This window comes from Mustelus asterias, chromosome 27 (assembly GCF_964213995.1).
Source record: "Mustelus asterias chromosome 27, sMusAst1.hap1.1, whole genome shotgun sequence".
Classification (NCBI taxonomy): Eukaryota; Metazoa; Chordata; class Chondrichthyes; order Carcharhiniformes; family Triakidae; genus Mustelus; species Mustelus asterias.
In genome coordinates, this window is record NC_135827.1 from 40,801,761 (window position 1) to 40,827,141 (window position 25,381).

At 46.7% G+C, this 25,381-nt stretch overlaps 1 protein-coding gene across 1 annotated transcript in view; it reads left to right on the forward strand.

Annotated features, from left to right (window-relative positions):
- The first annotated feature begins 16,250 nt into the window (after positions 1–16,250).
- The window catches only part of LOC144479973 (uncharacterized), a 96,756-nt gene continuing 87,625 nt past the window's right edge, over positions 16,251–25,381 (forward strand). The window contains exon 1 of the mRNA XM_078199105.1: positions 16,251–16,470. Coding sequence (XP_078055231.1) covers positions 16,458–16,470 — 13 coding nt within the window. The 5' untranslated portion in view covers positions 16,251–16,457. The remainder of the gene's footprint in view (positions 16,471–25,381) is intronic.

A 25,381-nucleotide genomic window follows, 5' to 3' on the forward strand; every position in this document is an offset into this window, starting at 1 on the left:
AATAGGATAAGACGTTCTGTCAGAGAGTCGGTGCAGACTCGATGGGCCGAATGGTGCACTGTAGGATTCTGTGAGATCTTGCTCTGGGCGTCTGTTCCAGTGAAAATACCCCCTCACCACTGCCTTACCTTTAAACATACCTCCTGGACCAAACATCTGGCCATGGGCCCCGATAATTCCCTGTGTGGCCCCAGGTCTAATGTGACGTGTCTTGGGGAGTTACATTACGGTAGATGCGGCATATAAACACGAATAGTTATTGAAGCAGCTGGTAGTTTGCACGATAGAATTAAGGGTGTCTCGTACTGGCTGGAATTTCACACAGTTTAACAGGAAAAATGCGGAAAAGAAAAGGACATTGGAATGAACTCTGACCTCTCAGCTGTTCCCTCCTGATCTCGAGCAGTGAATTGTTCCGAAGCAACATCTGTGGTTTGGCTCCTCACAAATCCAGATAAAAACATCAGCCCTTCGCTCCCGACCCCAACCCGTCAACATTCTCCAGAGGCTGTGGATGGAGCTGCAGCAGGTTAGAGAGGCTGGGACCAGGCTGTCAGCGTGATAATGTAGTAAGAAGTCTAACAACACCAGGTTAAAGTCCAACAGGTTTATTTGGTAGCAAAAGCCGCGGGATAATGTCACAGAGACCCTGCTCTGGGTCTCGAACCTGTTGGAAATGGCAACGCCAATCTGGGAATAACATCCCCCCCCCTCCCCCCCTCCTCTCGCTGGCTTCAGTGCTGTGTGCCAGTTTGCCTTTGTGTGAAGTGATTGGTGCAATGTGGCCAGTTCATACTCTGCCCAGATGTCACCAATCTGCTCCAGCCTCCTGCTGCTCCTCTGAGAAAGTGATGAGAATTGTGGGAATGTTGAAAGATGCTGTTTTCTGCCTGTGAGATGGGAACCAGTGCATGTGTGAATAGATCAGGTGAGGCTGTCGCTGCCAGCCCTGCGCACCCTCTCCCTTCTCGTTATGAGCCGTGGAATGAAAGCTGTTCCTCCGAGGGTCTCGGGAGATTACAAAGTGAAGACCACCGCCCATCATCTCCTCTCACTCCCAGTAGAAACCCAGCTTAAAAACTCAAAAACCTCCTGTTAGTGTGTTTGCTTTTGTGTTTTCCTGTGTATTTGCGTGTGTGTCCCTGTGTGCATTTCAAAGTCCAAGTGTGTTTGTATGTGTTGTATGTGTGGCTACCTGAATTTGCTTATCCAAGCCTCAGTTTGAGTGTGTCTCTGTCTGTGTGTCTGTGTATTTGTGTGTGTGTGTGTGTATATGTGTGTCTCTGTGTTTGTGTGTGTGTATCTGTATGTGAGTGTCTGTGTATTGGTATGTGTGTGTGTGTGTGTCTGTGTATTTGTGTGTGTGTGAGTGTGTGTATTTCTGTGTGTGTGTTTGTGTGTGTCTGTGTATGAGTTTGTGTGTCTGTGTGTATGTCTGTGTGTGAGTTTGTCTGTGTGTGTGTCTGTGTGTGAGTTTGTCTGTGTGTGTGTGTGTCTGTGTGTGAGTTTGTCTGTGTGTGTGTCTGTGTGTGAGTTTGTTTGTGTGAGTTTGAGTGTGAGTTTGTGTGTATGTCTGTGTGTGAGTTTGTGTGTGTGTTTGTGTGAGTTTGTTTGTGTGAGTTTGAGTGTGAGTTTGTGTGTGTGTCTGTGTGTGAGTTTGTTTGTGTGAGTTTGAGTGTGAGTTTGTGTGTGAGTTTGTGTGTGTGTCTGTGTGTGAGTTTGTGTGTGTGTCTGTGTGTGTGTTTGTGTGTGAGTTTGTGTGTGTCCCTCTCTGTTTTAGGGCAGGCTGTTTCAGTATCTAGACTGCAGCCACTAACTGACTTTGTGTCAATTAAAAGCAAGTGGATCTCTGCTGGTCTCTGGGTGGATTCGAGTCTGCCAAAGGCAAGGCTGAGATGTCAGTCAATAGGAGTCAATGCCTGTGACGGATTGCACAGGTTAATAACCTGACTCCTCCTGTCTCACAACTGACTGATCCCTGACAGTGAAACTACATTTGAGCACTAACAGGACAGTTATTGAGTGTCCCAGGACTGACACATTGGCTGATAGAATTGACACAGAACCATTCATGCCTTTCCTTCTTCCTCCCTGATCTTTAAAAATGTAAAGAAATGTTTGCGCTCGCTCAGTGACTATTGGGTAAAATCAGCTGATGTCGGACTGTGTCCCAGAGAGCACAAGGCAGATTGCGCTGAAATAGTTCATCTCAACCATCAGTGTCGCAGGGAGGGAAGTGAAAGTTTGTTTCGGGAGGTTGCCCTTTTACACTGTGGACAACATGTGGTCCACGAAGTGTGGATTCTCATTATCAGACATCACTGTTTGAATATCAGAGCACACGGTCTCTATCTGTAATCTCCTCCAGTCACACAACCCTCCCAGATCTCTGCACTCCTTTAACTCCAGCCTCCAGGGCCCCCTCATTGCCAGCGCTCCACCATTGGCAGCCGTGCCTTCAGCTGCCTGGACCCTAAGCTCCAGAATTCCCTCCCTAAACTTCTCCATATCTCTTTCCTCTTTTATAATGCTCTTTAAAACTAGCTTCCTGGACCAAGTTTTCAGTTTTCTGACCTCGTATTTTCTTATTTGATTTGATTCATTATTGTCATATGTATTAGTATACAGTGAAAAGTATTGTTTCTTGCGTGCTATACAGACAAAGCATACCATTCATAGAGTACAAAGAGAAGGCCCACCGTAGTGGGTCGGATCTCAAACAATGACGAAACGGAGTACAGGAATGAGATAGAGAATCTGGTGAACTGGTGCGGCAACAATAATCTCTCCCTCAATGTCAACAAAGCAAAGGAGATTGTCATCGACTTCAGGAAGCGTAAAGGAGAACATGCCCCTGTCTACATCAATGGGGATGAAGTAGAAAGGGTCGAGAGCTTCAAGTTTTTAGGTATGCAGATCACCAACAACCTGTCCTGGTCCCCCCATGCTGACACTATAGTTAAGAAAGCTCACCAATGCCTCTACTTTCTCAGAAGACTAAGGAAATTTGGCATGTCAGCTACAACTCTCACCAACTTTCACAGATGCACCATAGAAAGCATTCTTTCTGGTTGTATCACAGCTTGGTATGGCTCCTGCTCTGCCCAAGACCGCAAGGAACTACAAAAGGTCGTGAATGTAGCCCAAACCATCACGCAAACCAGCCTCCCATCCATTGACTCTGTCTACACTTCCCGCTGCCTCGGCAAAGCAGCCAGCATAATTAAGGACCCCACGCACCCCGGACATTCTCTCTTCCACCTTCTTCCAGATTCAGAAGTCTGAGATCACGTACCGACCGACTCAAGAGCAGCTTCTTCCCTGCTGCTGTCAGACTTTTGAATGGACCTACCTTGCATTAAGTTGATCTTTCTCTACAACCTAGCTATGACTGTAACACCACATTCTGCATTCTCTCATTTCCTTCCCTATGAATGGTATTGCTTTGTCTGTATAGCGCGCGAGAAACAATACTTTTCACTGTACACTAATACATGTGACAATAATAAATCAAATCAAATCAAAGAAGAAGGAAACGAGAGAGTGCAGGATGTGGTGTTACAGTCATAGCTAGGGTGTAGAGAAAGATCAACTTAATGCAAGGTAGGTCCATTCAAAAGTCTGATAGCAGCAGGAAAGATATGATTTGTTGTCATGTTTTGATTGCAAACACTCCCGTGAATTGCTTGGGGACACTTCACTGCATTACAGGCAATGGAGGGAATGGCACAGTGGTAATGTTACAGGACTAGTAACCCAGGGGCCCAGGCTAATGCCGTGGAGACGAGGGTTCAAATCCCTACACTGGTGGAATTTAGCTTCAATTAATCATTCTGGAACTTAAAGTTAGTCTCAGTAAAGGTGACTATGACAACTCTCACCGATTGTTGTAAAAAGCCACCCAGGAAAGAACTTTGCTCTCCTTACCTTACAGCTGGCTCTGGGTGGCACCGAGCAGTGTGGTTGACTCTGAAATGGCTTGATAAGACACTTGGTTCAAGGGCAATTAGGCCTTGCCAGCAGTGACCATGTCCATGAAAGAATAAAGAGAAAATGTAGATATAAATATACATTGTTGGTGTTGGAACAGACACACAAAGCCAGGCAGGGGGAGGCAGACAAAGGATAAAAGCAGCATTTAACTTATTCAATGTGGACCTTCGAGAGCTGATTATTGATGTCCAACTGCCTTGGGAGAGGGTGGGCAGTGCCCCGGTTGTTTGTCACCCCTGGACTGAGTGTGTGGCTGTGGAGGCAAGTTTGAGTGCAGTCTCACTGACAGCCAGCACTGATGAATAACCTACTGAGGTCCACTGATGTGTTATCTTTCCGGAGGGTTCTCTTTCCTGCCATCTGCTGATTTAGCTGGATCAGGGCTGTCATATTTTTGCTGCATTCTTCAAAATGTATGGGTAAAGGTGGTACAAAGCTAGCCAGCAGGGTCCCAGTCTCTGGCCGCTTGAATCCTAATCTGTTTACTAACAGACACACGGTGACTGGGGTAATGTTTCCTGAACTTTGGATCTATAACAGTGGGCTGGAGCTGCAAGGCCCCGCGTGGGTGAGTAATCACAGGCCACTTACTGCTCTCAGAGGAACTTCAACATGATTAGTCTCAAAGCAAATTACTGAGAAAGCTCACCCATCACCATGGAGACAAGTCAGTCAACTCTCACAGTGTGGTAACAACAAAATCCAGACACACTCAGATACACTCAGAACCTCACACACTCAGACACACTCACAATCACACACACACTCAGACACACTCACAATCTCTCACACACTCAGACACACTCACAATCTCTCACACACTCAGACACACTCACAATCACACAATCACACGGAGGATGAGGGGAGACTTAATAGAGGTGTATAAAATTATGAAAGGCATAGATAGGGTGAACGGTGGGAAGCTTTTCCCCAGGTCGGTGGTGACGTTCACGAGGGGTCATAGGTTCAAGGTGAGGGCGGGGGGAGGTTTAACACGGATATCAGAAGGACGTATTTTACACAGAGGGTGGTGGGGGCCTGGAATGCGCTGCCAGGCAAGGTGGTGGAGGCGGACACACTGGGAACGTTTAAGACTTATCTAGATAGCCATATGAACGGAGTGGGAATGGAGGGATACAAAAGAATGGTCTAGTTTGGACCAGGGAGCGGCGCGGGCTTGGAGGGCCGAAGGGCCTGTTCCTGTGCTGTATTGTTCTTTGTTCTTTGTTCACACACACACACACTCAGACACACTCACAATCACACACACACTCAGACACACTCACAATCTCTCACACTCAGACACACTCGCATTCTCTCACACACTCAGACACACTCACAATCTCACACACACTCAGACACACTCACAATCTCACACACACACAGACACACTCAATCTCACACACACTCAGACACACTCAATCTCACACACACTCAGACACACTCACAATCTCACACACACACAATTATGCACACACTCAGACACACACAATCTCTCACACACTCAGACACACTCGCATTCTCTCACACACTCAGACACACACAATCTCTCACACACTCAGACACACTCACAATCTCACACACACTCAGACACACAATCTCACACACACTCAGACACACACACAATCTCACACACACTCAGACACACTCACAATCTCACAGACACACAATTATGCACACACTCAGACACACTCACAATCTCTCACACACTCAGACACACTCACAATCTCTCACACACTCAGACACACTCACAATCACGCACACACTCAGACACACTCACAATCTCACACACACTCAGACACATTCACAATCTCACACACACTCAGACACACTCACGATCACGCACACACTCAGACACACTCACAATCTCATACACACTCAGACACATTCACAATCTCACACACACTCAGACACACTCACAATCTCTCACACACTCAGACACACTCACAATCTCTCACACACTCAGACACACTCACGATCACGCACACACTCAGACACACTCACAATCTCATACACACTCAGACACATTCACAATCTCACACACACTCAGACACACACAATCACACACACTTAGAGACACTCACAATCTCACACACTCAGACACACTCACAATCACAATCTCACACACACTCAGATACACACACACAATCTCACACTCAGATACACACACAATTAGATACACACACAATCTCACACACTCAGACACACTCACAATCGACCAAATGATTTGCATTTAACCATTTTCACACTCATGTTTCGCCAATGATGAATTGTTTATTGTGCCGAAGGAATTTTGGTCCCGTCAGATTTATTAACGAATTGAGAAAACACAGATTCCTAGGACAGCGCCACCTTGTGTAGAGATGGTGTGTCTATCTGTGTATGTGTCAGTATAACCACAGCCTTGTCGAAAGCTGATTACAGAGCTTTAGGCATGAGGACCGATGTAAATGAGATCCTGTTGTTTGCAGAATAGCCTCTCACTTCTCAACATCATAGACCTGAGAAAATTTATTTTGACAAGGTGAAATCAGGAGCCTCTCTATTGCCCTTGGAGACGTGTAACCTCCTCATCAGGACAGACTGGTTATGTTGCAAACACTGTGTGTTTGTGTGCGTGGGCATGGCATTTGTGTAGTACGTAAATATGTATTTGTGTCTTTATGTGGACACATGTGTTTGTGCATCCGGGTCTCTGTGTGCATGTACCTCTCTGTTTCACAGTAGAGGTGTGTACAATGGCTGTATATTTCCACATGGGTATTTGTGAATTTCTGTGTTTATCTCTGTGCGTTTGTTGTGTTGTGTTTCTGTGTGTGTGTGCGTGTCTCTGTGTGTGTGCGTGTTTCCATGTGCATGTGTACGTGTTTCTGTGTGTGTGCGTGTCTCTGTGTGTGTGCGTGTCTCTGTGTGTGTGCGTGTCTCTGTGTGTGTGCGGTTTCTGTGTGAACAAAAGAACAAAGAACAATACAGCACAGGAACAGGCCCTTCGGCCCTCCAAGCCCACGCCGCTCCCTTGTCCAAACTAGACCATTCTTTTGTATCCCTCCATTCCCACTCCGTTCATATGGCTGTCTAGATAAGTCTTAAACGTTCCCAGTGTGTCCGCCTCCACCACCTTGCCCGGCAGCACATTCCAGGCCCCCACCACCCTCTGTGTAAAATACGTCCTTCTGATATCTGTGTTAAACCTCCCCCCCTCACCTTGAACCTATGACCCCTCGTGAACGTCACCACCGACCTGGGGAAAAGCTTCCCACCGTTCACCCTATCTATGCCTTTCATAATTTTATACACCCCTATTAGGTCACCCCTCATTCTCTGTCTTTCCAGTGAGAACAACCCCAGTTTACCCAATCTCTCCTCATAACTAAGCCCTTCCATACCAGGCAACATCCTGGTAAACCTCCTCTGTACTCTCTCCAAAGCCTCCACGTCCTTCTGGTAGTGTGGCAACCAGAACTGGGCGCAGTATTCCAAATGCGGCCGAACCAACGTTCTATACAACTACATCAGACCCCAACTTTTATACTCTATGCCCCGTCCTATAAAGGCAAGCATGCCATATGCCTTATTCACTACCTTCTCCACCTGTGACATCACCTTCAAGGATCTGTGGACTTGCACACCCAGGTCCCTCTGCGTATCTACACCCTTTATGGTTCTGCCATTTATCGTATAGCTCCCCTCTACATTAGTTCTACCAAAATGCATCACTTCGCATTTATCTGGATTGAATTCCATCTGCCATTTCTTTGCCCAAATTTCCAGCCTATCTATATCCTTCTGTAGCCTCTGACAATGTTCCTCACTATCTGCAAGTCCAGCCATTTTCATGACGTCCGCAAACTTACTGATCACCCCAGTTACACCTTCTTCCAGATCGTTTATATAAATCACAAACAGCAGAGGTCCCAATACAGAGCCCTGCGGAACACCACTAGTCACAGGCATCCAGCTGGAAAAAGACCCTTCCACTACCACCCTCTGTCTTCTGTGACCAAGACAGTTCTCCGCCCATCTAGCCACCCCCCCCCTTTATCCCATGAGATCCAACCTTTTGCACCAACCTACCATGAGGGACTTTGTCAAAGGCTTTACTAAAGTCCATATAGACGACATCCACGGCCCTTCCCTCGTCAACCATTCTAGTCACTTCTTCAAAAAACTCCACCAGGTTAGTGAGGCATGACCTCCCTCTCACAAAACCATGCTGACTATCGTTAATGAGTTTATTCCTTTCTAAATGCGCATACATCCTATCTCTAAGAATCTTCTCCAACAACTTCCCCACCACGGATGTCAAGCTCACCGGCCTATAATTTCCCAGGTTATCCTTGCTACTGTTCTTAAATAACGGGACCACATTAGCTATCCTCCAATCCTCTGGTGTGTGTACATGTTTCTCTGTGCATGCAGGTTTCTGTGTGCGTGTTTCCGTGTGCGTGTTTCTGTGTGCATGTTTCTGCATGCATGTTGCTATGTATGTTTCTGTGTGTGCGCGAGTTTCTGTGTGTGTGCATGTTTCTGTGTGTGTGCGGGTTTGTGTGTATTTGTGTTTCCGTGTGCATGTTTCTCTGCATGTTTGTGTATAGCTGTGCATATCTCTGTGTGCGTCTTTCTATTTCTGGTGTTTCCTGTGTGTGCGTGTTTCTGTGTGTGCGTGTTTCTGTGTGTGTGCAATGTTCTAACTATGTGAGCGGTTGTGGGTTTTATACAAAAAAAATGTGGTTTACACGCGTAGATTCAAAGTATCACACAACAACTTTTTTCAAGCAGCTTTTGCCTATAAATATATAACTGCCCGCCCCCCCCCCCCCCCACCCCCGCTTCACCTCTGTGGTCATGACAACAAATTACTACCATGTTATACACAGGATCAGTAATACTGCGCCATTAATCATTACACGCAGTCAATAAGAAAGCCGATCAGGAGGACGTCTGTACCTCTTTGGTTGTATACAGCGTTCTGGAATTGAGCTGTCCTTGACCCGAGAAGTAGGATCTGGAACTTCAGTAGACACTTCTCCTCTTGGAACTAATTCTGCTTCATTCTCACATGGAATGGACACAATCATCAGGCAGCTCAGATTCAACTACGTTTTCCACAGTTGTATTCACATCACGAGGGACTAAAGAAGTTGGCACTTCTGGAGATGATTCTGAGGAATCAGTTCAAGATGACAGTTGGTCAGCATGGCGTTGCCAAACTAGTTCATCTTCAGTTTAAACCGTGTAAGAAATTGAACCTGTTTTTGCTAAAACTATGGCTGGTTCCCATTTCTCAATCATGGCAAAATTACACATTAACACTCGATCTCCTTGTTGAACTGAGTGTTGTTTTGCTCTCACTTCTCGTCTCGTAACTTGAGATTGTTGTTGATGTTCTACTCTCTCTGACATTTCTGGAGGTAATAACAAAGCAAATGTACTTCTCAACTTTCTCTTTGAGAGTAGTGATGCAGGTGAACTTTGTGTGATTGCATGAGTAGTGTTTCGAAAAGATGCCAAAAAGCTATTCACACGATGTGATGATGAACCTTGCTCTCTTGAAGCTTTTAAAGAATGTTTCAAGGATTGTACAAATTTTCCAGCTAATCCATTGGTTGATGGAAGATAAGGTGTGGGATTTATACACTGAATACCATTTACTTTAAGATAATCTTCAAACGCTTGTGAAGTAAACTGTGAACCATTATCACTAACAATCTGTTCCAGCTTACCAAGTCTTGCAAAGATTTTGTCAAGTTTTTCAGTGGTTTATTGGGTTGTAGAAGATCTCATGATTACGTCTGGCCATTTTAAGAATGCACCAATTATGATGAAGAACACGTATCCTCAAACAGACCAGCAAAATCTACCTGCAATCGTTGCCATGGCATTTCAGGCCACTCCCAAGGGTGTAAAGGAGACGGTGATGGTGTATTTCTTATTCATGCACAGGATTGACACTGTCCCACTTTGTCTTCAATCTGAGCATCCAGACCCGGCCACCAAAAATAATACAAGCTGATTCCTTCATCTGGACTCTTCCAGGATGTCCCTCATGTAGTTATTCAAGAATCCTTCACCGTAGACTTGGAGGAATGATCACTCTGATTCCCCACAATAAACACCCAACTTGGACGGTCAACTCAAGCTTTCTTGGCACATGTGGTTTCCAATCAGGATGCGGACGATGTGTTCCAGCTGTCATTCCTGACAACACCATCACCATCACCTTCCCCATCACAGGATCATTTCTGCTCTGTCTCTGAACTTGAGAAGCTGTCACAGGCAAATGATCTACTTGAGAAAAATAAAGAATATTAGCAAAACTAGTTGGTGGTATCTGCTCAATAGGTAAAGGTAAGTGTGACAATGCATCAGCATTAGCTTGGCACTCTGACCGAGAATACCTTTATACCGAAAGAGTGTGCAGGCAAGATCAGTGGCCACCTTTGCTATTGGCCCAGCAGATAATGAGGGTTTGCCTTTATACGGCCCAAGCATAGCAGTTAAGGGTCGATGATCAGTAAATAATGTGAAATGATGACCATGTAAATAATGATGAAACCTTTATACAACAAACGTTATACTCAATACTTACTTTTCGATCTGAGCAGAGTTAGATTCAGGTCTGACAAAGGGTCATCCAGACTCGAAACACTGGCTCCATTCTCTCCCCACAGATGCTGTCAGACCAGCTGAGATCTTCCAGCATTTTTGGTTTTTGTTTCAGATTCTAGCATCTGCAGTATTTTGCTTTTAGCTTACATTCAGCACCAGTCAGAGTAGGAGAAGCGAAAGCTATTGGTCGTTCTTCTCCCAAAGGCAGAACATGTGAAACTACTGCCCCTACTCCATAAGGTGAAGCGTCACAAGCAAGCAGTAATCATATCTTCAGATTAACATGAACCAATACTTCAGGTCTCTGCAAAGAATCTTCGACATCTTTGTATGCTTTCTGTTGGCCAGTCCCATGACTCATAGAAACCCTACAGTACAGAAAGAGGCCATTCGGCCCATCGAATCTGCACCAACCACAATCCCACCCTACCCCTATATCCCTACATATTTACCCGCTAATCCCTCTAATTTACACATCTCAGGACACCAAGGGCAATTTTTTTTAGCATGGCCAATCAACCTAACCAGCACATCTTTGGACTGTGGGAGGAAACCGGTGCACCCGGAGGAAACCCACGCAGACACGGGGAGAATGTGCAAACTCCACACAGACAGTGACCCAAGCCAGGAATTGAGCCCAGGGCTCTGGAGCTGTGAAGCAGCAGTGCTAACCACTGTGCTACCGTGCCACCCACTGTTACGACTGTTTCACACAGAGTAAATTATGCAATGGCTTCAATAATGTAACAAAGTTAAGAACAAATAATTACTAATTCTAGAAAGGACCTCAATTGTGTCACATTCATTGGATCTGGTGCTTTTAAAATAGCTCCCATCTTTTTAGGTGTTTTATGTAGACCTTTACCATCAATAACATAACCCAAATACTGAACTGACATCTGGAAAAAGTAACGTGCTTGAAGACATTCCGATGTGTTTCTATGTCTGTGTTTCTGTGTCTGTGTTTCTGTATGTGTGTCTGTGTTTCTGTATGTGTGTCTGTGTTTCTGTGTCTGTGTTTGTGTGTGTGTGTCTGTGCTTTTGTGTTTGTGTTCCTGTGTGTGTGTCTGTTTTTGTGTCTGTGTTTCTGTGTGTGTGTCTGTTTTTGTGTCTGTGTTTCTATGTCTGTGTTTCTGTGTCTGTGTTTCTGTGTGTGTGTCTGTGTTTCTGTGTCTGTGTTTCTGTGTGTATGTCTGTTTTTGTGTCTGTGTTTCTGTGTCTGTGTTTCTGTGTGTGTGTCTGTGTTTCTATGTCTGTGTTTCTGTGTCTGTGTTTCTGTGTCTGTGTTTCTGTGTGTGTGTCTGTGTTTTTGTGTATGTGTTTCTGTGTGTGTGTCTGTGTTTTTGTATGTGTGTCTGTGTTTTTGTGCCTGTGTTTCTGTGTGTGTGTCTGTGTTTCTGTGTGTGTGTCTGTGTTTTTGTGTCTGTGTTTCTGTGTGTGTGTCTGTGTTTCTGTGTCTGTGTTTCTGTGTGTGTGTTTCTGTGGTTGTGTCTGTGTTTCTGTGTCTGTATTTCTGTGTGTGTGTCTGTGTTTCTGTGTCTGTGTTTCTGTGTGTGTGTTTGTGTTTCTGTGTCTGTGTTTCTGTGGTGTGTTTCTGTGTCTGTGTTTCTGTGTCTGTGTTTCTGTGTGTGTGTCTGTGTTTCTGTGTGTGTGTTTCTGTGTGTGTGTGTTTCTGTGTCTGTGTTTCTGTGTCTGTGTTTCTGTGTGCCTGTGTCTGTGTTTCTGTGTCTGTGTTTCTCTGTCTGTGTTTTTGTGTCTGTTTCTGTGTGTATTTCTGTGTGTGTGTTTCTGTGTGTCTGCGTTTCTGTGTCTGTGTTTCTGTGTGTGTGTCTGTGTTTCTGTGTCTGTGTTTCTGTGTGTGTGTTTGTGTTTCTGTGTCTGTGTTTCTGTGGTGTGTTTCTGTGTCTGTGTTTCTGTGTCTGTGTTTCTGTGTGTGTGTCTGTGTTTCTGTGTGTGTGTTTCTGTGTGTGTGTGTTTCTGTGTCTGTGTTTCTGTGTCTGTGTTTCTGTGTGTGTGTCTGTGTTTCTGTGTGTGTGTCTGTGTTTTTGTGTCTGTGTTTCTGTGTGTGTGTTTGTGTTTCTGTGTCTGTGTTTCTGTGTGCCTGTGTCTGTGTTTCTGTGTCTGTGTTTCTCTGTCTGTGTTTTTGTGTCTGTTTCTGTGTGTGTTTCTGTGTGTGTGTTTCTGTGTGTGTGTTTCTGTGTGTGTGTGTGTTTCTGTGTCTGTGTCTTTCTGTGTGTGTTGCTGTGTGTGTGTGTTTCTGTGTGTGTGTTTCTGTGTGTGTGTTTCTGTGTGTGTGTGTTTCTGTGTGTCTGTGTTTCTGTGTGTGTGTTTCTGTGTGTGTGTGTTTTTGAATTGATAGTAGCACATTGCAATATGTATGAAATTCAGACAGCCCAATGCATCGTGTCCCCAGGGATAATTCTCCACAAGATCTCAGAACCCGATTTGAAAGGATCAATTTTGCCCTAAATGATATGTTAAATAAACAGCAGGAAAAAAATGGTCTCTTCAGCAGCTGTTTGGAGCCACCAACCCCAGCCTGCAGTGGGTTGTGAGGACAGATTGTTTGTAAATTGAGATGAATAGGCCGGCAGGATGGCATTCGCGAGAAAACAACTTCATTTATAAAAAGATTTGGTTCAATTATGCATGTGTTTGCATCTTGATCCTATTATATACACAGGCTGCAGCTTTCTTCTGTAATCTTATTCCACTCTATTCTGTCACTAGGTCTCAGTATTTATTGTTCGAACTCACGGCGAGGGAGGCAAAAAGTGAGAGACAGGGAGAAAGAGATAGAGAGACACAAAGACAGACACTGGATAGACGATAGGGCGGCACGGTGACACAGTGGTTAGCACTGCTGCCTCACAGCACCAGGGACCCGGTTCGATTCCCGGCTTGGGGTCACTGTCTGTGTGGAGTTTGCACGTTTTCCCCGTGTCTGCGTGGGTTTCCTCCGGGTGCTCCGGTTTCCTCCCACACGCCAAAGATGTGCGGGTTAGGCGGATTGGCCATGCTAAATTGCCCCTTAGTGTCAGAGGGATTAGCTAGGGTAAATGCATGGAGTTATGGGGATAGAGCCTGGGTGGGATTGTGGTTGGTGCAGACTCGATGGGCTGAATGGCCTCCTTTTGCACTGTAGGATTCTATGATTCTATGATAGCAGGCCTGTCTATCACTCCTAGAACGGCCAACATGGACTATTCCACTGCCCCCTTGGCCACATGGGGGTCAGGGGGTGAAATCTGTCTGCTCCCCATCCCTGGGGCAGAATATTTTTGGTGACGGACAGATTGCCCAGCCCCTCCCCCCACCACCCGCCCTGAAGCAAAGTTGGCGCGGAGCTGCCCCATTCCATGCCAACCTGCCCTGCAGCTAGAACACCACCAACAAGAGTCAGGGTGGAACTTCAGCCCCTCACTGGGGAGGAAGAGGAAGTCCACCCCCTTCAGGAGTTGTCAGCCAATCTGATTAGCTGGCAGTTCCATCCATCCCAGCAGTGCCAAGTGTGTGTTAGTGGACGCTGGCGGAACTGCGACGGGAGGAAGAAGGCTGCCCATGGATGCTGGAGGCAGGGATATGCAGGGAGGAAGGGGGGGGTGATGTAAAGAGGGGAGGGGGGGGGGGGGGGTAAAATGTGTGTTCAATGGGGAGAGCGGGTGAGAAGTAAGGGATAGAACTCCCTTTGGTGGGGCTGCCCCCTTGATCTGCAAAAGGCGCCCCCCCGCTTTCAACCAACCCTTCAAAAACGTTTTCTTTAAACAGCGGCCTGCCCACTGATTAACCCGCTCATTTGCAAATGCACCCAGACCCCCATGCCAACACTATAGTTAAGAAAGCCCACCAACGCCTCTACTTTCTCAGAAGACTAAGGAAATTTGGCATGTCAGCTACGACTCTCACCAACCTTTACAGATGCACCATAGAAAGCATTCTTTCTGGTTGTATCACAGCTTGGTATGGGGCTCCTGCTCTGCCCAAGACCGCAAGGAACTACAAAAGGTCGTGAATGTAGTCCAATCCATCACTCAAACCAGCCTCTCATCCATTGATTCTGTCTACACTTCCCGCTGTCTCGGCAAAGCAGTCAGCATAACAAAGGACCCCACGCACCCCGGACATTCTCTCTTCCACCTTCTTCTGTCGGGAAAAAGATACAAAAGTCTGAGGTCACGTACCAACCGACTCAAGAACAGCTTCTTCCCTGCTGCCATCAGACTTTTGAATGGACTTACCTTGCATTAAGTTGATCTTTCTCTACACCCTAGCTATGGTTGTAACACTACATCCTACACTCTCCTTTCCTTCTCTATGAACGGTTTGCTTTGTCTGTATATCGTGCAAGAAACAATACTTTTCACTGTACTACTGTTCCTACCAACCCTTTTAAAGCGTTGTCTTTAAACAGCGGCCTGCCCATTCACACTCGACCACCCACGCCAGCTGTTTTATTGGCCTGGGCAGTATTATCGGGGTCAATTAGATTGTTAAACTTAACCAACACTCCTGGGAGTGTTTGATGCGGACAGTGTAGAGGGAGCTTTACTCTGTATCTAACCCCGTGCTGCACCTGTCCTGGGAGTGTTTGATGCGGACAGTGTAGAGGGAGCTTTACTCTGTATCTAACCCCGTGCTGTACCTGTCCTGGGAGTGTTTGATGCGGACAGTGTAGAGGGAGCTTTACTCTGTATCTAACCCCGTGCTGTACCTGTCCTGGGAGTGTTTGATGGAGACAGTGCAGAGGGAGATCTACTTAAGGCTGTTGTAGCTCTGAAGGAGCCATTCAGCCCATCAAACCTGTGCCTGCTCTATGGAAGAACTACCCAATCAGTTCCGCTCACTGTATATAACCCTGCCTTTTGAAGTATTTATCCAATTCTCTTTGGAAAGTTATTATTGAATCTGCTCCCATCCATTGACTCTGTCTACACTTCCCGCTGCCTCGGCAAAGCAGCCAGCATAATTAAGGACCCCAGGCACCCCGGACATTCTCTCTTCCACCTTCTTCTGTAGGGAAAAAGATACAAAAGTCTGAGGACACGTACCAACCGACTCAAGAACAGCTTCTTCCCTGCTGTCATCAGACTTTTGAATGGACCTACCTCGCATTAAATTGATCTTTCTCTACACCCTAGCTATGACTGTAACACTACATCCTGCACTCTCTCGTTTCCTTCTCTATGAACGGTATGTTTTGTCTGTACAGCGCGCAAGAAACAATACTTTTCACTGTATGTAAATACATGTGACAATAATAAATCAAATCAAATCAACCGAATTTCAGGCAGCACCTTCCAAATGGGAGCAGTTTACACCACTCACTGAGACTACTCCATCATTCCGACTGAAGATAACTAAGGGTGCTCAACAAAACCTTCCTGAACTCTTTCTATTTCCCTTTCTATATATCCCAAACTCTATCAAAAGCTCATCAGAACAACTCAGTGCTTCAAGCCATTCTGCTTCAGGACTGCAGGTTCCAGATGATCAAACTGGCAGCATTTTAAACTGACCTGTGAGGGATTGTGAAAGTATCCGAGTCCGTGCTGTGATGTGTATGGCTGCTATTTTTATCAGTGAAACGGCGCATCCCTCTTTATAGATTGTTGGTTGGAGATCAAGATCGGAAACAAATATTTCTTCCAACTCAATAAAAAGGGGTCCCAGGAAGATGCCAGGGTTTGTTCGCAGTATGTGGTGTGTGAATGTGAGGACTACAGGATTGAGAACCGACGTTTTATCATCTATTTGATCCCCGGGGACATGCGGTAATTCTGAGCTGGTCTGTCAGCCTCATTCCGAGACTGGGAGAAATATCCAGAGGCTGTGGGTCACCTGAAGGAGGGACGGGCATGTTGACCAAGTGTGAGTAACAGAGTGGCAGAGACTCGGTGAACTTCAGCCCTGAGCACTCAGACTCTGATAATCAGTGAAGCGACAGTGCTCCACACAAGGCACCTCCTCTATAAATAGAACTGCTTTGCCTGGCTTTGCTCACACTCACTCCCAAAGGACAGGCTCTGCTGTTAAACAGGACCATTTAGTTCCAGAGTCCAATGCTCACAGCTTATTAGTCTATGCTAACTGATAAATATTGAGGCTGGTAGGGCCAGAGATGGACAGGTCCCGTGCGTCTGATTTCCAGCAGCAAACCTGAGTTGTTGACTTGCAGCCAAATCATTACACAAGCTCAGTAAATGCCTGGGGATTTTAGACAATCTTTTGCACCCTGTTTATTTACAATTGTGTCCCCTTTCCGGCTTTTGTCTCCCCTCTCTCCACTTGGCTGCATGATTTGCCACTGTTTAATTCTCTTAGAAATCACTGACATCCAAAACTCTGCTGCCTGCACCCTGAATCGCACCAAGTGGGTGGCGCGGTGGCACAGTGGGTTAGCGCTGCTGCCTCACAGCGCCAGGGACCCGGGTTCGGTTCCCGGCTTGAGTCACTGTCTGTGCAGAGTCTGCACGTTCTCCCCGTGTCTGCTTGGGTTTCCTCCGGATGCTCCCGTTTCCTCCCACAGCCTGAAAGACGTGCTGGTTAGGGTGCATTGGCCGTGCTAAATTCTCCCTCGGTGTACCCGAACAGGCACCAGAGTGTGGCGACTAGGGGATTTTCACAGTAACTTAATTGCAGTGTTAATGTAAGCCTACTTGTGACACTAATAAATAAACTAAATTAAACTAAACTAAGTCCTGTTCACCCAATTCTGGGCTCCGACAACACCTCATTTATAAAATTCTCATCCTTGCTTTCAAATCCCTCCATGGCTCATCTCTCTCTGTAGCTCCGAGCTACAGCCCTACAACCCGCTGAGGAATCAGCCCCCTGCTTTCCCCTGCAGCCCTGATTTTATTCACTCCACTATTGCGTCTTCAGTTGCTGCAGCTTTGGAATTCCCTGTTGAAACCTCTGAACCTCTCTACCAATCAGCCCTCCTTAAAGTGGCTTCATAAAATCGACCAAGATCATTTCTGGGAAGCACCTTCGGATGTTGTAATACATTAAAGGTGCTATACGAATGTAAGTTGTTGTTAAGGACTTTGATCTAAATTTTTAAAAATTAATTTATGGGATGTGGGTGTCGCTGGCCCAGCGTTTATTGCCCATCCCTAATTGCCCCTTGAGCTGAGTGACTTACTTGGGCCATCTAGCAGGACTTTTAAGAGTCAGTCACATTGCTGTGGCTCTGGAGTCACATGTAGGCCAGACCGGTTAAGGACGGCAGATTTCCTTCCCTAAATGACATTAGTGACCCAGATGGGTTTTACAACAATGGCTGACATGATATTTCTCATCCTTGAGTTTTGGCAACATGATTTCAGAGCTGCTCTCTCTCAGATACGACATTAAGGGACATTAGGATAAGGGGCAGCAAATTTAATACAGAGTTGAGGAGAAACTACTTCTCCCAGATGATTGTGAATCTGTGGGATTCGCTCCCCCAAAGTGCGGTGGATGCTGGGACAGTGAGTAAATTTAAGGAGGAGTTAGACAGATTTTTAATTGGCAATGGGTTGAAGGGTTATGGGGAGAAGGCAGGAAAGTGGGGATCAGGAGCATATCAGCCATGATCGAATGGCGGAACAGATTCGATGGGCCGAATGGCCTAATTACGCTTCGATATGAAATTATAAGCAAGTGCCCTTTCTGCCCCTCAGCTGGAAATATATTCTATTAGTGAGGTGAGGGAGCAGGAGGAGATTAAGTCAAGTGAAGAGTAAACATTTTGTTCGCATGTTGAGTTGACGGAGAGGCCTGATGTGCTATAGGAAGAAGACACGGGGCGTTTTCCCCGTTCAGTGGCCACTTTCTCTCCCTCATTTGGAACCCAAGAACAGATGAATTGGTTATTAACACATTGCCGTTCTGTGGGATCATTCTATGCAAAGTTCAGCTGCTGAATTTACTACATTACAAATAAGTACGTTTCCAACGTACTTCACTGGCTGGGAAACATTCTCAGAACTCTGGAGGATCTGAAAGGTGCTATATGAATGCAAGTCCGTCTTTAACCACTGATTAATCTAGCGGACCAATACACTGTGTGAAGTTCTTACAGTATTTGCATGAAAGTGCTTTCCAGTCTTTGAGCGGAGTTTAAAGGATACAGAAGAGAATGTTCCAGAGACAATCTGGAGTTCAAGGTTAGAGCTCCCAGTCCCATGGATAGAGTCAGTTGAGTGGGAATGTGTGAGCGGTGATAAGCACAGTAACAGAATGCAGCGAATGTTGCAATTGAATTCGTACTGTCATATTAAAGTGATTTATAGACTGTCCACTTCCTTCAATAATTTTAAATCAAACTTTTAGCTTTTAATCATTAGAAATCTTTTCAGTTTGATAGAAAGAAAAAGGTTATTTTGAAAATGGAAGGTTAGAGAATACTCGGAGGGTCAGTGTGTTTACCTCCCCATCCCGGAGAACAAGATTGAAATTTGATACTGAGAAGGTCCATTGGGACTGGGCCCCTCTAACCGTGCCCAATACAATACTGCCCCTGGGTGTGACAGCAGGAGGCAGCCAAAGTTTCTGTTCCTGAGTCCCAGTCAGTAAGTCATAGAATCCTTACAGTGCAGAAGGAGGCCATTCGGCCCATCGAGTCTGCACCAACTCATACCCAGGCTTACCCCGTAACCCCACATATTTACTCCACTAATCCCCTTAACATAAATATCTTGGGATCCTAAGGAGCAATTTAGCATGGCCAATCCACCTTACCTGCACATTTTTGGCCTGCTGGAATGTCAGCTGAAATCCATTGAGAACAACATTGGGATCAGCTATGATGCCTTCATAGTTGAATTTCCTGCTGACAATTACTGTCTCATGAATGAAAATGAATCCCCCAAACTTCCCCGATGAGGTGATAGTGATCAAAGGATGATTTACCATCAGAGTCAGCACCTCCAAAGAGAGAGAGAAAACAAGCAAAAAGTGTCAAAGGAAGCCATTCAAATTTCCCCTCCCTGTCTCTGTAATCTCCCCAATTTCCATCATTGTACCATTGGTGACTGGACCTTCAGCTGCCTGGGCCTGCGTCTCCCCATCTAACCCCGCTCTGTCAAAAAGAAAACCCAGCTGGGTGAGTTCCATGCTGTCACTCGGGGGGGGGTGTCTAAACACGCACTGAGGTCGGGGCGCCATGTTTAAAGGGGAACTCGATTAGAACATGAATGATCCTCCGCACCAGCCCACATGGAGGTCTCGGGGGCTGCCCTCCACCCCCCATCCTGCCACCTCCCCTAATCGGAGCTGGCATTTGCCCCCATGCCCACCCCCCCCCCCCTCCCCGGTCAGAGATGGAGCTGGCACCCCCCACCTCATTCCCCCGAAAATCGGATCCCTGACCCCCCACCCACACAGCCTTCACCGGCGAGATCCGTGACTTCCAGAACTTTTATGAATCTTGAGCCCTCACCGTCCCATGGACAGCGAGCCTGGGATCAGGATTACCCCCTCTCTTTTTCTCTCTGTCACTCTCTGTCTCTCTCTCTCACACACACACACACACTTTCTCTCTCTCTCTCATTCATGGCACGGTGGCACAGTGGTTAGCACTGCTGCCTCACAGCGCCAAGGACCCGGGTTCAATTCCCGGCTTGGGTCACTGTCTGTGTGGAGTTTGCACATTCTCCTCGTGTCTGCGTGGGTTTCCTCCGGGTGCTCCGGTTTCCTCCCACGGTCCAAAGATGTGCAGGTTAGGTTGATTGGCCATGCTGAATTGCCCCTTAGTGTCAGGGGGACTAGCAGGGTAAATATATGGGGTTAAGGGGATAGGGCCTTGGTGGGATTGTTACGGTGCAGTATCGATGGACCAAATGGCCTCCTGCACTGTAGGATTTTATGATTCATACTCTCTTTCTCCCACTCTTTATTTCTCTCTCACTCTCTCACACATGCTTTCACTCCCTCCCTCTCTCTTTCTCTCTCTCTCTCTGTTTCTCTCTCTGTCTCTCTATCTTTCTTGCACTGTCTCTTTCTCTCTCTCTCTCTGTTTTTTGCTCTCTCTGTTTCTCTGTCTCTCCCTCTCTCTCTATCTATCTATCTCTTGCTCTGTCTCTCAGTCAGGATACCAGGGTTTGGATCTGCAGATGTTTCTCAGCTCTGTCACACACCCTGTATTTCTAATCTACCTCAGCCTGTCTCCTCCTCCCTCAGAGGGGAGTGAATCTGTGGAATTCTTTACCGCAGAGGTCTGTAGAGGATGGATCATGAAGTATGTTCAAGGCTGGGATAGAGAGATTTTTAATCAGTAAGGGAATCGAGGGTTATGGGGATAAGATGGGAAAGTGGAGTTGGGGATTATCATAAATGCAAAACACTACGGATTCTGGAATCTGAAACCATAGAACCACAGAACATTACAGCACAGAAACAGGCCTTTTGGCCCTTCTTGGCTGTGTCGAACCATTTTTCTGCCTAGTCCCACTGACCTGCACCTGGGCCATATCCCTCCACGCCCCTCTCATCCATGTACCTGTCCAAATATTTGGATAGACAGGGACTTATTAGGGAGAGTCAATATGACTTTGTGCGTGGTAGGTCATGTTTAACCAATCTATTAGAGTTTTTCGAGGAGGTTACCAGGAAAGTGGATGAAGGAAAGACAGTGGATGTTGTCTACATGGACTTCAGTAAGGCCTTTGACAAGGTCCCGCATGGGAGGTTAGTTAGGAAGGTTCAGTCGCTAGGTATACATGGAGAGGTAGTAAATTGGATTAGACATTGGCTCAATGGAAGAAGCCAGAGAGTGGTAGTGGAGGATTGCTTCTCTGAGTGGAGGCCTGTGACTAGTGGTGTGCCACAGGGATCAGTGCTGGGTCCATTGTTGTTTGTCATCTATATCAATGATCTGGATGATAATGTGGTAAATTGGATCAGCAAATTTGCTGATGATACAAAGATTGGAGGTGTAGTGGACAGTGAGGAAGGTTTTGAAAGCTTGCAGAGGGATTTGAACCAGCTAGAAAAATGGGCTGAAAAATGGCAGATGGAGTTTAATGCAGGCAAGTGTGAGATATTGCACTTTGGAAGGACAAACCAAGGTAGAACGTACAAGGTTCTAATCTGTCCTGCCTGAGCACTGCTGTAACATTTTCCCTGACTAGCAATGCCACCCACCCCCCCCCCCCCCCCCCCCGACCCTTCATCCCTCTGCCTCTATCACGTCTGAAACATCGGAACCCTGGAACATTGAGCTGCCAGTCCTGCCCCTCCTGTAGCCAAGTTTCACTAATGGCTATAATGTCATAATTCCATGTGTCAATCCACACCCTCAGCTCATCTGCCTTCCCCACAATACTCCTGGCATTGAAATAGACACACATCAGTACCAATGACATAGGAAGGAAGAGTGAGGAGGTCCTGAAGAGTGAGTATGGAGAGCTTGGTAGTAATTTAAAAAGCAGGACCCCGAGGGTAGTAATCTCAGGATGTGTACCATGACATCTGGCTGATCACCCTCCCACTTCAGAATGCTGTGCACGCGATCAGAGACATCCCTGACCCTGGCACCCGGGAGGCAACAAACCATCCGGGAGTCTCTGTCACGACCACAGAACCTCCTGTCTGTACCTCTGACTATCGAGTCCCCTATCACTACCGCTCTCCTCTTCTTCCACCCTCCCTTCTGTGCTGCAGAACCAGACTCAGTGTCAGAGATCCGGCTGCTGCAGCTTGTCCCAGGTAAGGCATCCCCCACAACAGTATCCAACTCGGTCTACCTGTTGTGGAGGGGAATGGCCACAGGGGAACCCTGCTCTGCCTGCCCTTTCCCTTTCCCTCGCTTGACGGTAACCCAATTACCTGTGCTCTGTGCCTTTGGCGTAACTGCCTCCCTGAAGCTACTATCTATAAACTCCTCATTCTCCCGAATGATCCGGAGGTCATCCAGCTCCTGCTCCAGTTCCCTGACGCGGTTTGTTAGGAGCTGCAGCTGGATGCACCTCCTGCAGGTCTCGTTGTCAGGGACACCGGAGGTCTCCCTGACTTCCCACATCCTGCAAGAGAAGCATTCCAACATCCTGCCTGGCATTCTTTCTACTCTGAAGAAACAAAAACTTACCGGAACCTACCCGTGGCTCTGCCTGTTCACGCCAAAGCCTGTTTGAGCCAAAGCCGTCCCACTCTGCTCCCTCACTCGCTGCCCGCTGGATAGAGCGGCCTGCTTTTTAAACCTTCCGCGTGCTACTGGCTGACGTCAGGCGCCTGCGCAGTCTTGCGTTCCACTCGCTGCCTCCCTTGCTCCGACTCAAAAAATTCACTGGGGCCGACTTCCGGTTTTACGCTCCCGGCTGCATTAGAGAAAAAAAACTCCAAAAAAAAGAGTAAGTTAAAAATACCTCTTACCTACTCACTCTCCTCACTTGAACCACCACTCCAGCTGCTCCTCTGGAACAATGAGAAGATGCTGAGAGTGTCCATTCAATGATCAGAATGCGTGAATAGCAGAACAGAGGTACAGATTGTTAAAACTGCCCGAGGAATTTGGCAGTTGCCCTGAAAGTGTTGGGGGGGGGTGGTGTTTGGGGGAGAGAAGGAGAACTGGAATAGAGAAGTGGAAAAATGGGAGTGAGAAAGAAGGATAATAAAATGGATGAACGAGGTGAAATGAAATGGACTAAACACCCCTTTCAGGTGAAGCAGTGCTTCATATGCACCTCCTTCAATCTGGTCTATTGCATTCGCTGCTCCCAATGCGGTCTACTCTGCATCGGAGAGACCAAATGTAGACTGGGTGACCACTTTGCTGAACACTTTGAAACAAAAACAGAAAATGCTGTAAAATCTCAGTCAGTCTGTCAGCATCTGTGGGGAGAGAATAGAGCCGATGTTTCGAGTCGAGATGACCCTTCGTCAGGGCTGAGAGCAAGGAGAATCAGCAGAGATTTATACTGTTGGAGAGGAGGGGAGTGGAATGGGACAAAGGGAATGTAAATGAGGATGGAGAAGGCTGAGAAGGAGCCAAGAGTGTCCGTTCAGTGATCAGAATGCGTGAATAGCAGAACAGAGGTACTGATCGTTAAAACTGCCCGAGGAATGTGGCAGTTGCCCTGAAAGGGGGAGCTGGGGCAAGAAGGAGAGCTGGAATAGAGAAGTGGAGAAATGGAAGTGAGAAAGAGGGATGGTAAAATGGATGAATGAGATGAAATGGAATGGAATAAAATAAATGGAAATAAGTTTTTAAGTTTAAAGTTTATTTATTGGTGTCACAAGTTAGGCTGACATTAACACTGCAATGAAGTTACTGTGAAAATCCCCTAATCGCCGCACTCCGGCACCTGTTCAGGTACGCTGAGGGAGAATTTAGCATGGCCAACGCACCTAACCAGCAAGTCTTTCAGACTGTGGGAGGAAACTGGAGCAGCCGGAGGAAACCCACGCAGACACGGGGAGAACTCCACACAGACAGTGATCCAAGCCGGGAATCGAACCTGGATCCTTGGCGCTGTGAGGCAGCAGTGCTAACCACTGTGCCATCGTGCTGCCCCACAGGTCCACAAATGGGGTGAAGGTGGAGGGGAGAGCTCATATTCTGAAGTTGTTGAACTCAATGTTCAGTCTGGAAAGCTGTAAAGTGTCCAATCGGAAGATGAGCTGCTGTTCCTTCAGTTTGCGTTGGGGTTCGCGAGAACATTGCAAAAGGCCAAGGACGGACATGTGGACAGGAGAGCAGGGTTGTGCTGAAGTGGCAAGTGACAGGAAGATCTGGGTCCCGCTTGCGGACAGAGCGAAGGTGTTCAGCAAAGTGGTCACCCAGTCTACATTTGGTCTCTCCGATGCAGAGTAGACCGCATTGGGAGCAGCGAATGCAATAGACCAGATTGAAGGAGGTGCATATGAAGCACTGCTTCACCTGAAAGGGGCGTTTAGTCCATTTCATTTCATCTCATTCATCCATTTTATTATCCTTCTTTCTCACTCCCATTTTTCCACTTCTCTATTCCAGTTCCCCTTCTCTCCCCCAAACCCCCCCCCCCCCCCTCCCCAACACGTTCAGGGCAACTGCCACATTCCTCGGGCAGTTTTAACGATCAGTACCTCTGTTCTGTTATTCACGCATTCTGATCATTGAATAGACACTCTTAGCATCTTCTCAGCCTTCTGTATCCTCATTTACATTCCCTTTGTCCCATTCCACCACCCCCCCATCCCAACAGTATAAATCTCTGCTGATTCTCTTTGCTCTCAGCTCTGAGGAAGGGTCATCTCGACTCGAAACGTTGGCTCTATTCTCTCCCCACAGATACTATCAGACCTACTGAGATTTTCCAGTATTTTCTGTTTTTGTTGAGGATTATCAGGAGATCAGTCATGATCTCATTGAATGGTAGAGCAGATTGGATGGGCCAAATGGCCTATGTCTGATCCTATGTCTTGTGGGCCTCTTGGGTAGCTTGGAACAGGAAAATGGGAGCTCTGAGATCTAGAAACAACAAGGCTGAAGAAGGGTGACCTGATGAAGATCTTTGTGATGGGACAGGTACAGGGAAAACATTTCCACCTGCAGAGAAATCAAAACCATTAACATGAGGAAGTCACCATTGAACCCAGTAGGGAATCAGGAGAAATGCCTTCATGCAGAGCGTGGTGAGGATGTGGAACTCGCTCCCACACAGAGTGGTCAAGGTGAGTATCATGGATCCAGTCAGGGGGAAGCTGGATAACACGAGGTAGAGAGGAAAGATGGAATAAATTGATGGGGTGAGATGAGGTTGGTTGGAAGGAGGTTTGTGTAGAGAATGCCAGATGGAGCGTCTGTTTCTCTCCTGTA